This window comes from Neophocaena asiaeorientalis, unplaced genomic scaffold (genome assembly GCF_003031525.2).
Source record: "Neophocaena asiaeorientalis asiaeorientalis breed wild unplaced genomic scaffold, Neophocaena_asiaeorientalis_V1.1 scaffold302, whole genome shotgun sequence".
Lineage (NCBI taxonomy): Eukaryota > Metazoa > Chordata > Mammalia > Artiodactyla > Phocoenidae > Neophocaena > Neophocaena asiaeorientalis.
Window position 1 is genome coordinate 1,087,097 of NW_020174038.1, and position 15,866 is coordinate 1,102,962.

General features: G+C 39.2%; 1 protein-coding gene across 4 annotated transcripts in view; it reads left to right on the plus strand.

The window, feature by feature from the left end:
* Positions 1 to 15,866, plus strand: part of ZNF133 (zinc finger protein 133) — a 27,651-nt gene that overhangs the window by 6,514 nt on the left and 5,271 nt on the right. For 2 of the 4 annotated variants that reach the window (XM_024753726.1, XM_024753727.1), the window contains exons 2-3: positions 9,804 to 9,930; positions 10,411 to 10,506. In XM_024753726.1, coding sequence (XP_024609494.1) covers positions 9,810 to 9,930; positions 10,411 to 10,506 — 217 coding nt within the window. In that variant the 5' untranslated portion in view covers positions 9,804 to 9,809. The other 2 variants (XM_024753728.1, XM_024753729.1) reach the window with 2 other exon arrangements.

Here is a 15,866-nt window from a genome sequence, read left to right on the forward strand (position 1 = left end):
AACCCGTGTCCCCTGCATCGGCAGGCGGACTCTCAACCACTGCGCCACCAGGGAAGCCCTATTTTTTTATTGGAGTATAGTTGCCGTACAATGTTGTGTTCGTTTCTGCTGTACAGCGAAGTTATCAGTTGTACATATGCATATATCCACTGTTTTTTAGATTCTATTCCTATATAGGTCATTACAGAGTATTGAGTAGAGTTCCCTGTGCTATATAGTAGGTTCTTTTTAGCTATTTTATATATAGTAGTGTGTATATGTCAGTCGCAATCTCCCAATTTATCCCTTCCCCACAACCTTTCCCCCCAGTAACCATAAGTTTATTTTCTATATCTGTGACTCATTTCTGTTTTTTAAGTTCATTTGTACCATTTTTTTAGATTCCACATATAATAAAGTGATAATATTCTAATATAACCCATAGGCTAAACTATAAATCCACACTGAAATAAATAAGAAGGGACAACTCTTGCTTACAGAAGAATTCCAATTAATTTATTTATTTATTTTTCATATTTATTTGTTTGGTTGCACCGGGTCTTAGTTGCAGCAGGCAGGCTCCTTAGTTGCATCATGCAAACTCTTAGTTGTGGCATGCATGTGAGATCTAGTTCCCTGACCAGAGATCGAACCCAGGCCCCCTGCATTGGGAGCATGGAGTCCTATCCACTGTGCCACCAGGGAAGTCCCCAGTTAATGAATTTAGAATGAAAGAGGGAAATAGAACATTGTCATTTGGTCAACACCACAGTAATAATTGTTGCAGACAGGTCCCACAAAATTATGCTGAAATTAGTGGGTGGAAGATTGAAGAGAAATAGGTTATTTGTATAATCTCAAAGTATCTCTCCCAAGATACATATTAATTATAAAGGGAAAAAGAGTGACTTTGTAATGGAGAAAGCCAGCAGACACTGCCTTAACCAAGTGATCAAGATTAAGGTTAACATCATCAATAATGAAACATATCAATATCACGAACCCCTTGATAGGGTGCACTGAAAAAGACACATGACTTCTGAGGAATTCTAGCCCCAAATGAACTAATATCATTCTAATCATTTTTTTAAAATCAGATAAACCAAAATTGATGGATGTTGTTCAAAAATGTCACTTTCATGAAAGAAGGAACTGTCACAGATTGGAGGAGATGAAAGATATATGACAGCTAAATGCAATGTTGGAAGCTCAGTTGATATCTGGACCAGAGGAAGGACAGGACATTAGTGGAAAAACTGTTGAAATGTGGTTAAAAGTTGTAGTTTAGATAATAGTATTATATCAATGTTAATTTCCTGGTTTTGATCATTATATTTTGGTTTTCCAAGATGTTAACATTAGAGAAAACTAAGTGACGGTTATATGGGAATTGACATTTTTGCAACTTCTTTTTAAGTCTAAAATTAAAAATGAAAAGTTTTACGGATTCATCAATCTTACATTGAATTAGATATTGGAAGAATGAGAGTTGAGTTTTGTTAAAGAATATTTCAGCATGTATAAATGCAATCATGATTTTTCTTCTTGGATCTGTTCATTAATATAGTGTATTATAGTAATGGATTTTCTAATACTGAACCAGTCTTACGTTTCTGGGTAAATCCCACTTTGTCATGGTGGAATATTTTCTTATTGCTTTGAATGATGGTATATTTTTGCCATGCATTTAATGTGGTAAAATATATATAACATAAGATTTACCATCTTAACCATTTTCAGTGTATAAGTTCAGTAGCGTTAAGTACATTCATATTGTTGTGCCACCATCCGCACTCTCCACCTGCAGAACTGAAACTCTGTACCCATTAAACAGTAACTCTCTATTTCCCCTTCCCCCCAACTGCTCTCAACCTTCATTCTGCTTCCTGTCTCTATGGATTGCTCTAGGTACCTCATATAAGTGGTATCATACAGTATTTGTCCTTTTGTGTTTGGTTTGTTTCACTTAGCATCATATCTTTAAAGTTCACCCATGTTGTAGCATGTGTCAGAATTTTTTTTGAGGCTGAATAATATTCATTGTATGTATATACCACATTTTGTTTATCCATTCATCTATTGACAGACACTTGGATTACTTTCACATTGTAGCTATTGTGAATAATGCTGCTCACACAAGTGTACAAATATCTGTTCAAGTCCCTGCTTTCAATTCTTTTGGGGAAATACCCAGAAGTGGAACTGGTGGGTCATATGATAATTTCTTTTTTTTTTTTGATAATTTCTATTTTTAATTTTTTGAGGAACTGCTATATTATTTTCCATAGTGGTTGCACCATTGTACATTCCCCCCAGCAATGCACAAGGGTTGAATGACAATTATGAAAAGTCTGATGGAAGTCTGGTATATTTTTTGCCTAGAGTCACTTAGGATTTTTGTTGTTATTCTTCAAAGTCTGATAGTTTTTCCAGTAGATACGTTGAAGTTGTTGGTTGTGAGTCAGTTTTTCCCTTGTACTCTGTAAGCCCTTTCATATTTAGATTCAGGTCATTTTTAAAAAAAATTTTGTTGGAGTACAGTTGATTTACAATGTTGTGTTAGTTTCAGGTGTACAGCAAAGTGATTCAGTTATACATATACATATATTCATTCTTTTTTAGATTCTTTTCCCACATAGGTTATTACAGAGTATTGAGTAGAGTTCCCTGTGCTATACAGTAGGTCCTTGTTGGTTATCTATCTATATCTATCTATATATTTTATATATAGTAGTGTATGTATGTTAATCCCAAGCTCCTAATTTACACCCCCCCCCACATTTCCCCTTTGGTAACCATAAGTTTGTTTTTGAAATCTGCGAGTCTGTTTCTGTTTTGTAAATAAGTTCATTTATATCATTTTAAAAAATTAGATTCCAGGGGCTTCCCTGGGTGCGCAGTGGTTAAGAATCCGCCTGCCAGTGCAGGGGACACGGGTTTGAGCCCTGGTCCGGGAAGATCGCACATGCCACGGAGCAACTAAGCCTGTGCACCACAACTACTGAGTCTGTGCTCTAGAGCCCATGAGCCACAACTACTGAGCCTGGGCACCACAACTACTGAAACCCACACGCCTAGAGCCCGTGCTCCACAGCAAGAGAAGCCACCGCAGTGAGAAGCCCACGCACCGCAAGGAAGAGTAGCCCCCACTTGCCGCAACTAGAGAAAGCCAGTGCACAGCAACGAAGACTCAACGCCATCAAAAATAAAGAAAATAAATAAATAAAAAAAAATTAGATTCCACATATGAGTGATATCACATGATATTTGTCTTTCTCTTTCTGACTTACTTCACATAGTATGATTATCTCTAGGTCCATCCATGTTGCTGCAAATGGCATTATTTCATTCTTTTTTATGGCTAATAGTCCATTGTATGTATGTACCGCATCTTTTTTATCCATTCCTCTGTTGATAGACATTTAAGTTGCTTCCGTATCCTGGCTACTGTAACTAGTGCTGCAGTGAACATTGGGGTGCATGTATCTTTTCTAATTATGGTTTTCTCTGGATATATACCCAGGAGTGGGATTGGTGGATCATATGGTAGTTCTATTTTTAGTTTTTTAAAGAACTTCCATACTGTTCTCCATAGTGGTTATACCAATTTACATTCCCACCAACAGTGCAAGAGGGTTCCCTTTTCTCCACACCCTCTCCAGCATTTATTGTTTGTAGATTTTTTTGATGATGGCCATTCCGACCAGTGTTAGGTGATCCTTCATTGTAGTTTTGATTTGCATTTCTCTGATAATTAGTGATGTTGAGTATCTTTTCATGTGCTTTTTGGCCATATGTATGTCTTCTTTGAAGAAATGTCTATTTAGATCTTCTGCCCATTTTTTGATTGGGTTGTTTTTTTGACATAGAGCTGCATGGGCTGCTTGTATATTTCGGAGATTAATCCCTTGGCGATCGCTTCATTTGCAAATATTTTCTCCCATCCTGTGGGTTGTCTTTTCATTTTGCTTTATGGTTTCCTTTGCTGTGCAAAAGCTTTTAAGCTTAATTAGATCCCACTTGTTTATTTTTGTTTTCATTTTCATTACCCTAGGAGGTGGGTCAAGAAAGATATTGCTGTGATTCAAGTCATCTATTTTTGATGTTTTCTTGGGTTATAGTTTTAAATATTAGTTCTGTTCCCTCCCCACCCCCACCCCAACCCTTTTTTGGTTTATTTCTTTGTTTTCTTCTGCAGGAGCTGCAATTATACAAATGAAATTCTTTGTTTGTCTGTTTTCCATTTCAACCATTTTTTCTCTAACTCTTTTTACTTCTTTCTTTCATTTTCATCTCCTCCTGTTAGCCTTCAGTGGCCATCATGTTTTCATTTCACTCTATTCTTCCTTGGTGTCTTATAATTTAGTCTTCATTTCTTTCTTTTTTTTTTGGCTGTGTGGTTTGCAGTAGCTTAGTTCCCTGCACTTATTTACAAAACAGAAACAGACTCATATTTCAAAAACAAACTTATGGTTACCAAAGGGGAAATGAATTGATAATTGATTCTAATGGCCAATTTTTGTCCTTCATTATTGCTTTAGGTTTCTCTGGTTTTGTTCACAATGCAGTGTTTTTTCTGTGTATACTTTTTACTTTTTAAAAGAAAAATCTTAAAAATAAAGGCGGCAATAGCATAATGAATGTCCTTATGTGCATCATCTTGATTTAACACTTGTTTATATTTTGCCATATTTGTTGCATCTGGGTTTTTGGTTTTTGGGTTCCTTTGGTGTTTGAGAATTTTTAAATAATTTTTTATTAATGGAAAAATTTCAAACATATTCAAAGCAAGGAAACTATAATAAAACCCCAGCTTTAACAGTAATCACTGTGTAGCAATCTTGGGAGGGGGGTGGTTTGTCCAGTTTTTCCTGAAGTGTTTTTGTTTGTTTGTTTGTTTTTATAAATACATTTATTTATTTTTGGCTGTGTTGGATCTTCATTGCTGCCCGTGGGCTTTCTCTTGTTGCGGCCGCGGTGCATGGGCTTCTCATTGTGGTGGTTCTCCCATTGCAGAGCACGCGCTCTAGGGCTCAGCAGAGCACAGGTTCTAGGGCTTATGGGCTTAGTTGCTCCATGGCACATGGGTTCTTCCCGGACCAGGGCTTGAACCCGTGTCTCCGGAATTGGCAGGCGGATTCTTAACCATTGTGCCACCAGGGAAGCCCTCCTGAAGTGTTTTTAAAAGCAATCCCATGGATCATTTCATCCATAAATACTTCAGTGTATATTTTTTAAAAAAACAACCACAATAATACCATTTTCACAACCCCTCAAATTAATAATGATGTGTTAACATCTACAGTCAAGTAGAGAGCCTGAAAAACGTCCTTCTACATTTAGTTTGTTGGGATCAGGAGAGTTTGGGACCAAACCTACTGAAGGCCTGACTCTGAACTTTTTTCCAGGGCCCTGGTAAAAACCAGACTGTTACACTTCCACCGTGCCACCCCTCCCCCAGCTGTGGGGTTGGAGAACAGACCCTGCCTCGCTCACTGGGAGAGCATTTCCAGCTGACACCCTCTAATTTCTGCTTTCCTTACACGGATCTGCCTTCTGAGATATCATCCTTTAGTGATACCAGGAAAAATGGCCACAGGGTCCTGGGAAGTCAGGGTAATGGTGAGTGTTTCCTGCATTTCCACACTGGCTGTCGCAGGATGGACACAATCCTTTCTCTTGTCTTGACCACCTTGTTGGCACCTGGCAAAGTCCAGCTCTAGTCCTGGAAGTGTAACCTATCTTACCTGCAGCCTGTTTGACCCATGACTTGGTCAGTTTAGGAAGTTACCATCCCTGGAAATATTACCCGTGGAAAGGCACAGGATCAGAAAAGATGCAAGAAAAACCTTTAGTTTACACCTCAGATTGAACCCTGGCACGGAGACACACTACAACAACAAAAACAAAAACCAAGCAAATCTGGGGAATCTGAGTTCCAGAGTTGCCATACTATAAGATTCAGATATCCCATTTTCAATAATAAAAAAAATCACAAGGCATACAGAGAAACAGGACAGTATAGCCCATTCTGAGGTTAAAACATAAATCAATAGAAATGACCCCCAATGAAGGCCAGATGGTGGGCTTACTAGACAAAAGACTTTAAGACAGCTGTCAGAGCTAATGGAAAACATGAACGAGGTCAAGAAAACAATGTAAAAACAAAATGGAAATGTCAGTAAAGAGATAGAAAACATGAAGAGGAACCAAGAAGCATAAGGAACTCTAAGTAGGATAACCTCTTAAAAGAGACCCACACCAAGATACATTATAATCAAGCCAAAGGCAACAATCTTGAGAGCAGCAACAGAGAGCTCAGAACTTAATCACAGATGTATGATCAGGTGATTTTCAACAACACTACCAAGACCATTCCATGTGGAAAGGACAGTCTATTCAATAGACACTGCTGGGAAAACTTACACCCACATGGAAGAGAATGAAAATTAACTCAAAATGGATCAAAGACCTAAAAAGGTAAGAGCTAAAACTGTAAAACTCTTAGAAGAAAACATTGAGGAAAAGCTTCATGAAGTTGGATTTAGTTATGATTTGTTGGGTAATAACACCAAAAGCCCAGGCAACAAAAGAAAAAATAGATAAATTGGACTTTATCAAGGTTAAAAACTTTTGTGCATTAAAGAGTGTATATTTGCAAGTCATATATCCGATAAGTAATTAATGTCCAGAATATATAAAGATCTTAGAGAGCAACAACAAAAACCAAACACCCCAATTCAAGAACCGTCAAAGGACTTGAATAGACGTTTTTGCCAAGAAGATATACAGATAGCAAATAAGCACATAAAAAGATGGTTACTGTCACTAATCATTAGGGAAATGCAAATAAAGACCACAATGAGAGATCATTTTATACATTTCACATGATGGCTATTACCAAAAACTCAGAGGGCAGCAAGTGTTGTCAAGGATGTAGGGATACTAGAATCCTTTTACATTGTTAGTGGGGATGTAAAATGGTGTGGCTCCTGTGGAAAACAGTACACTGTTTCCTGAAGAAAATGAACATAGAATTACCATTTGATTCAGCAATTCGACTTCTGGTTATATACCCAAAAGAACTGAAAGCGATTTGTATGGTGGTAGTATTCACAATAGCTAGAAGGTGGATACAAACCCAATGTCCGTCAGTGGAGGAATGGTATATACATACAGTAGAGGGTTTTTTAGCCTTAAAAAGGAGGACGTTCTGAGTACATTCTTCCACATGGCTGAAACTTTTTTTTTTATTGTAGTATAGTTCACAATGTTTTGTTTCTGGTGTACAGCACAGTGATTCAGTTATACATATACATGTATCTATTCTTTTTCCAATCCTTTTCCCATTTAGGTTGTTACAGAATACTGAGCAGAGGTCCCCGTGCTATACAGTAGGTCCTTGTTGGTTATCTATTTTAAATATATAGTATGTATATGTCAATCTCAAACTCCCAATTTATCCCTCCTCCCCACCTTTCCCTTTTGGTAACCATCTTTGTTTTCTAAGTCTGTGAGTCTGTTTCTGTTATGTAAATAAGTTCATTTGTGTCATTTTTTTTTTTAGATTCTGCATATAAGCAAAATCATATGATATTTGTCTTTCTCTGTCTGACTTACGTCCCTCCAGGTCCATCCACATTGCTGCAGATGGCATTATTTCATTCTTTTTTATGGCTGAGTAATATTCCATTTCATATATGTACCACATCTTCTTTATCCATTCATCTGTTGATGGACATTTAGGTTGCTTCCATGTCTTGGCTGTTGTAAACAGCGCTGCAGTGGACATTGGTGTACATGTATCCTTTCAAACCATGGTTTTCTCTGAATATGTGCCCAGGAGTGGGATTGCTGGATCATACAGTAGCTCTATTTTTAGTTTTTTAAGGAACCTCCATACTGTTTGCCACAGTGGCTGCACCAATTTGCATTCCCACCAACAGTGTGGGAAGGCTCCCTTTTCTCCACACCATCTCCAGCATTTATTGTTTGTAGACTTTTTGATGGTGACTAGTATGAGGTGATATCTCATTGTAGTTTTGATTTGCATTTCTCTAATAATTAATGATGTGGAGCGTCTTTTCATGTGCCTCCTGGCCATCTGTATGTCTTCTTTGGGGTACATGGCTGACACTTGAAGACATTATGCTAAACGAAATAAGCCAGCACAAAAGGACAAATACTGTATGATTCCACTTATTTGTGATACACAGACCAGCCAAATATTGAATACATGGAGACAAAGTAAAATGATGGTTGGTTACCAGGGTTTGTGAGAAAGAGGGAGTCAGGGTTTAATGGTTACAGAGTTTCAGCATGGGATGATGAACAAGTTCTGGAGACGGAAAGTCGTGGTGGTTGTACAACAGTGTCAACATACTTAATGTACTGAAATATGCACTTAAAAATGGTAGAAGTAGTAAAATGTTTCTGTATATTTTACAATAAAAATTTAAAACCTACAGGCTGGTACTACACTCGACCTATTCTGTATTCTACCACTAGGTGCCTTTTATTCCTCCCAAGTGGTCCTGCTTCCCATGATTCAGGCTCTCCCTCTTTCTTGGCCCACAGTGTCCTCTGCTTTGCTCCCCACACGCCTCATCAGGAATACCTGGCACCTTCCTCTTCCCTTGATTCCTGCCCTTCCCTCAAGACCAAGTTCTTGGGCCTCTCATGAAACCTTTCCTGATGTCTATATTCCAGTGCACTCTCCATTTTGAAATAGTGTTGAGGTAAAGATAGTAAAATGGGGCAGGCAGATGAGAATGGCACATAGAGATGAATTTGTAGACCAAGTAGCCAAGAACGTCCACGCTGAGCATCCACAGTGTGGGACGGGAAGTTTAACGGACTGTTACCCACATTTCGTAAGTGAGAAAACAGAGGTGCTAGTTGACGGCGGGGTGGGCCCCAAACCAAGGCAGTAGGGTTCAAGTTCATGCTCTTTACCACTCGCTGCTTGTGCCTCTCAGGCCAGGGAAGGCCGAAGGGGCCCCATGGGATTGAAGGGAAGGACTGAGTTGTATTTGGTCTTTGCCATAATTGAATTGTACTAACTTCATTCTGATGCTTCAACATTAAAACCATTGTTCAGGGCTTCCCTGGTGGCCCAGTGGTTAAGAGTCCGCCTGCCAATGCAGGGGACATGGGTCCGAGCCCTGGTCCGGGAAGATCCCACGTGCCGTGGAGCAACTCAGCCCATGCGCCGCAACTACTGAGCCTGTGCTCTAGAGCTCGCAAGCCACAACTACTGAAGCCCGCGTGCCTAGAGCCCGTGCTCCACCATAGGAGAAGCCACCCAATGAGAAGCCCACGCACCACAAAAAGTAGCCCCCACTCGCCGCAACTAGAGAAAGCCCACGTGCAGCAACGAAGACCCAACGCAGCCAAAAATAAATAAATAAACAAATAAGTAACAGAACCAAAGCTTAAAAAAAAAAACATTGTTCAGACTATTCTTTTAAATTCTTAAAGTCTGTTGCTTTACTGTTAATTTTTATGTTATTTGCTCTTCCCTCAGCCTAGATTTGCTCTTGTTATTTGCTCTTCCCTCAGCCTAATGTTCCCGAAAGTTAAAGACTCCATTTTTTGGTAGGTATTCTCCAAAACAGCCTATTCAGTATCTCGAATGTGTAGGTTAAGTGCCACTGCCCCGATAGTGACAGGGGTTAAAAGTCTTGGAACACAGAGCACCAGGGTCAAAGACAAGATCTAGATATCTCACCTACCTCTCCCTGGGCAGCCTTCTGCCTGCCCCTGACCCTGAGTCCTGGGCAAGGCTGGCTCCTGTGTGAGCAGGGCTGTATTCTGTGTTACAGGCACACATGGCATTCAGAGATGTGGCTGTGGATTTCACCCAGGAGGAGTGGATGCTGCTGAGCCCTGCTCAGAGGTCCCTGTACCGGGAGGTGATGCTGGAGAACTACAGCAACCTGGTCTCGCTGGGTAAGCCTGGCATCTCTCAGGACCCGTATCCCAGCTGCTGGGTACTTTAGGCTGTGCTTGAAGCAGCTGTCTTGCTTTCTGACTGCCTTTGGGTTGGACTCAAAAGCAGAAACACTCTGTTCCCTCTTTCCCCAGAGAAGGTCTGATTTTGTAGAATTGAAATGTGTAGAGGTGTGTGTGTGTCTGTGTGTTGTGTATGTGATAATCTGCATTTCTAGGCCTTTTCTCCCAGTCTCTTGGGTAAGCATGACATGTCTTCCTAGTTATCATCTTCTTTTAAATGAGGGAGTTGTTCTCTCCCCAGGATGGAGTAGGGTCAGTGACCTGTCATCCTGGTTTCCCCTCCCCTGCAGAGAGCTCCCCACTCTCAGGTCTTTCCCACCACCTTTTGAAATTCTCCACCCAGTGTGGCTCTGAGTTCAAGAACTGGCTTTTGAGCCTGTAACCTACAGCCATCTTGTTTTCTTTTCCTATGAGCAGGGATTCCATTTTCTAAACCCAGACTCATCACCCAGCTGGAGCAAGGGAAGGAAACCTGGAGAGAAGAGAGAAAATGCCCACCTGCCACCGGCCCGGGTGAGTGGGGAACACCGGGCAGCTCGGGGTTGGGGGTGAGAAGGCCTCACTCAGGTGCTGGGGAGGGAGGCTGTTGTGCTGGCCCCGGGGCCACCCTGTGTGCTGCCCGCCGTGTGACCTTCCAGCCCTTCATCTGCACTCGAGCTTTCCCTTTTTGCCCTCTCTACCTCACTCAGTTCTCTCCCACATTCATAGGCTTCTTGCTCTTGTTGCTATATTTTAAAAGATCAAGCAAGAATGTGGAAGTAAAACTGAGTGAGCTGAAGAAAAAGGCAAGCCCAGTGGGAGGAAGGAAGGCTATAAAAAGCCAACTAGGAGATTGAAATGGAATTCTAAAAACATTGTAAGAATGGATTTCACCCAGGAGGGTGAAACTTTAAAGGGTTATGTAAATACCTATATAATCCTCAATTTTGTCTCTTAGCCCCCAAAGCCTAAACTACTTACTATTTGGCCATTTAAGAAAAAGTTTGCTGAGCCCTGCTCAAAGGGATTACAATATACAGCCTCCACTTTTCCTTTTCTACTTATTCTGGATACCACTTTATGTAAAATGTAAGAACAGTGCAATTGCACACTTCAAATTAAACCTTTTTCCCCACTTGCTTTATTCTGTAGTTGTCATTTGTACTGCCCCTCTATACCTTCTAAACTCCCTAATACAATGTTAAAATATTTGTTTTAAACACTCATACGTATTTATTTTTTAATCAAAAGAAAAAGTGTTTTTATACTCATGCAGATAATTTACCATTTTCTTTGCTCTTACTTTCCTGAAGATTTGAGTTTCTACCTGATAGCATTTTAGTTGTCTAGCATTTCTTGTACGTGTGGCAGTGTATTCATTTAAATTTTGTTTTTCTGAATGTGTATTTCATCTTCATTCTTGAAGGATATTCTCACTGGATATAGAATTCTAGATTGGTTTATTTTTTCACTCCTTTAAAGATACTGTTCCCCTGTTCTGGCCTCTACGGTTTCTGATGAGAAATCAGCTGTCATTTACACAATTATTACCTTGGTTTTTTGGTTACTTTTCTTTTTAAACCTCTGGCTACTTTCAGAGTTTTCTGTATATGTTTGGTGTTCAGCTCTTTGACTGTGACATAACTGAGGAAACATGCTTTTCTTTGTATTTTCCCTGCTTAGGGCTTGCTGAGATTTTTGAATCTATAAATTTATGGCTAGAGCCAAATTTGGGGAATATTTGGACATTATTCTATCATGTTTTTTTGTTTTTTGGGTTTTTTTGTTTTTGCGGTACGCGGGCCTCTCACCGTTGTGGCCTCTCCCGTTGCGGAGCACAGGCTCCGGACGTGCAGGCTCAGCGGCCATGGCTCACGCGCCCACCCGCTCCGCGGCATGTGGGATCTCCCCGGACCGGGGCATAAACCCGTGTCCCCTGCAACGGCAGGTGGACTCTCAACCCCTGCGCCACCACGGAAGCCCTCTATGTCTTTTATTTCCTCTGATTTCTTCAGTGCTCACTTGGTTATTAAGTAGTGTATTGTTTAGCCTCCATGTGTTTGTATTTTTTACAGATCTTTTCCTGTAATTGATATCTAGTCTCATAGCGTTGTGGTCGGAAAAGATACTTGATACGATTTCAATTTTCTTAAATTTACCAAGGCTTGATTTGTGACCCAAGATATGATCTATCCTGGAGAATGTTCCATGAGCACTTGAGAGGAATGTGTATTCTGTTGTTTTGGGATGGAATGTCCTATAAATATCAATTAAGTACATCGTGTTTAATGTATCATTTAAAGCTTTGGATACATTTTTAAATGAAAAATTGCAAAACAATGTTTATTACACAGTTTGGTTTTTTATTAAGAGAAGTGTGTGAAAGACTGTATATCAGTATGTGTATGTGAACACAGACGTCTGCATTATTATTTACCGTGACCTTACCTTGGTGGGGATAGAATTGGATAGAGTGGGGCAAAGTGTTTCTGGGAACGTTTTTTACTTGGCATTCTTTTTAAATGATAGAGGTATAGATAACTTTAAGGAATTGTGTGGGGTTTTTTGTTTTTTTTGGGGGGGGTGTTGTTTTTTTTTTTTTCATCTTTTGGCCATGTCATGCGGTACATGGGATCTTAGTTCCCTGACCAAGAATTGAACCCACGCCCTCTGCATTGCAAGTGCAGAGTCTTAACCACTGGACCGCCAGGGAAGTCCGTGGAATTGTGTGTTTTTTTGTTTTTACTTTTGACAATTTTATAAATGTTTCGTACACAGAGAAGTATATGTTTTCTTTTTCTGTGTAAGAAATTTTCTATTTCTCAGTTTTATTAAATTTAAAAGAAGCTTACAGTTAATTTTATCTTAGAATCAAGGGAATATAGCATATATAATAGAAACTATATTCTTGTTTTTTGTTTGCTAAGAGTCATAAAGCTCCCCAATGTCATTGTAATTGATATCAAATACTCCATTTATTTCTAAGTTTTTGCCTTATATTCCACTTCAGTGTACTGTTAGGCATGTAAAGTTTCGTGACAATTTTATCTCATTCATTAATGAAGTTTTTAACATTAAAATTCTTTGTTCCATGTGATATTCCTTTAACTTTCCCTTATTTCTTGTTAATCTTAGCACCCACTTTGTTGTGGTTTTTTTTGTTTGTTTTGAGTTGGGGGCGGTTGGTATGGTATTTAATGTGATTTTGGTGGTTTGTAGCTGGTATTGCATTTTATGCCAGACGAACTGTTGTCTTTGAATAGGGACTTTTGCCATTTCACGTTTACTGTAATAACTGATCAGTTTCATGGGACTTACTTAGGGGCAAACTCTGGGGCATATGCAGAGGTGCTTGACTACAGTGATAGGAAAGGTCAGGGCAAAGGAAGAAAGCATCTGTCTTAGCTCGGGAGGCTACTAAAACAAAATACCACACTGGGTGGCACAAGCAGAAGAGTTTTTTCTGTGTTTCTGGAGGCTCACAGGTCTTGGCTGATCAAGGTGCTGGCAGATTCGGTTATGCAGGAGTCCTGTCTCCTTGGCTTGAAAATGGCTGCCTTCTTGCTCTATCCTCACCTGGCCTTTCCTCTGTGCCTGCACATCCCGGCTCCTCCGCCTCTTACAAGGAGGTCACCAGTCATATTGGATTAGAGCCTTATGACCTCTTTAAAGGCCCTATCTCCGAAGACAGTAGCGTACTATACAGGATGGAATAATTCTAGAATGTAGATGTGTACACAGTTGGTTTTTGAAAGTTCAGTTCACTGATCAAGGCAACTGTTCAGGTAGATACAGCAATATCTGTACCTGGATTCTCAAACTGTGTGATCATTTGTCTTCAGCTGACTAGAACCAGCTGTGATGAAACAATGCACTCAGTGTTGTCATCTCCTTACAAAGAGGTATATAAGAACAAAATTTTTATATTGATTTCTGGGGAAATTTGTGTGTGTGTGTGATTCCAAGTAAATTTCTTAATATTGACAGTTTGAATAAGAAAATTTTAAATGTTTACAGTACATTGTATGTCTCTTAAAATAAAAAAGACCTAGTCTCCTTCAGTAACTTCTCCCTATTTGAAATTGTCTATCACCTATCCTAGTCCATATTTTCCATTGACCTCTAAGATACTCTCTCTGTCTTTATTGATTTTAACGCCTGGCTGCATTTGTATTTCACCTCCTTCCTCTGTTACCATCTTGGGGTTGTATACCATATTGGACACCCTGACCTCAGAGTTAGTTCTCTTTCTTACCGCTAGGGAATATAACCCCAGCTTCTTGCCACCTCTGATACCTTAAACTCTAAAATTCTCCCGTTTCGTTGTTTCATCATCCTTCCATCCTCTCCCATTAAATCAAGTTTATTGCACTTTTCTAAGCCAATAACTCTTCCTCAGTCTCTTGCTTCATCTCCATTTCTTACCAGCATTGTCATTTGTTTCTCTTGACCTATCATAGCCACCCTTTTTATTTTCCCAACAATTGATTTCCACTCCTATACCCAGATGGCAGGCAATGCTAGAAGAAAATTCATATAATCTATAGTTTTCAACTTGTATTTCTTTGTTCTGTTGGTGCCAGATTCGACTCACCCATTGACTCCCCATCATTCTTTTTTTTGGGGGGTGCGGGGGGATTTTTTTTTTATTCAAACAGAAAGTCACAAAAATTATAATCATCCTTGTCAGTTCACTCAGTCCCATGTAATTTTTTTTCATCTTGATCTTTTGTTAGCACTTTTATGAATTCATCAGTTTTCCATGAGAGTTCTGAAAATGCTTATTCATTCAGTTCAGCAGTATAGTCAGTTACCAGAAACCTGTACTTGTCAGTCTTTTCCATGAATTCCTTGAAGATGAAACCCTTTTATAGGAACATTTTTGCAAAAGCATCAGAGTACACCCAGAATTTTCTGCAAATGACAAAAGACTTAAAAATGACCACGGTTAAAGATTTGATGAAAGTTCATAATAATGCAATTGACAAGGAAATTGTTATTTCTGAGATATACATTTTAAAGTAATAACTAGAATTATGATTTATAACATTATACCAGAACATATAATATTTTTAGAAATTTCATGTAATATCTGAAACATTTATATTAACATATTTCCATACAAATAACCCAAAGGAAGTTTAGTATTTTGTTTTTTTATACATCAGGTTCTTATTAGTCATCAGTTTTATACACATCAGTGTATACATGTCAATCCCAATCGCCCAATTCAGCACACCACCATCCCCACCCCACCACAGTTTTCCCCCCTTGGTGTCCATACGTTTGTTCTCTACATCTGTGTCTCAACTTGTGCCTTGCAAACCGGTTCATCTGTACCATTTTTCTAGGTTCCACATACATGCGTTAATATACAATATTTGCTTTTCTCTTTCTGACTTAACTCTGTATGACAGTCTTTAGATCCATCCACATCTCAACAAATGACTCAGTTTTGTTCCTTTTTTGGCTAATATTCCATTGTATATATGTACCACAACTTCTTTATCCATTTGTCTGTTGATGGGCATTTAGGTTGCTTCCATGACCTGGCTATTGTAAATAGTGCTGCAGTGAACATTGGGGTGCATGTGTCTTTTTGAATTATGGTTTTCTCTGGGTATATGTCCAGTAATGGGATTGCTGGATCATATGGTAATTCTATTTTTAGTTTTTTAAGGAACCTCCCTACTGTTCTCCATAGTGGCTGTATCAATTTACATTCCCACCAACAGTGCAAGAGGGCTCCCTTTTCTCCACACCCTCTCCAGCATTTGTTGTTTGTAGATTTTCTGAGGATGCTCATTCTAACTGGTGTGAGGTGATACCTCATTGTAGTTTTGATTTGCATTTCTCTAATAATTAGTGATGTTGAGCTTTTTTTTTTTTTTTTT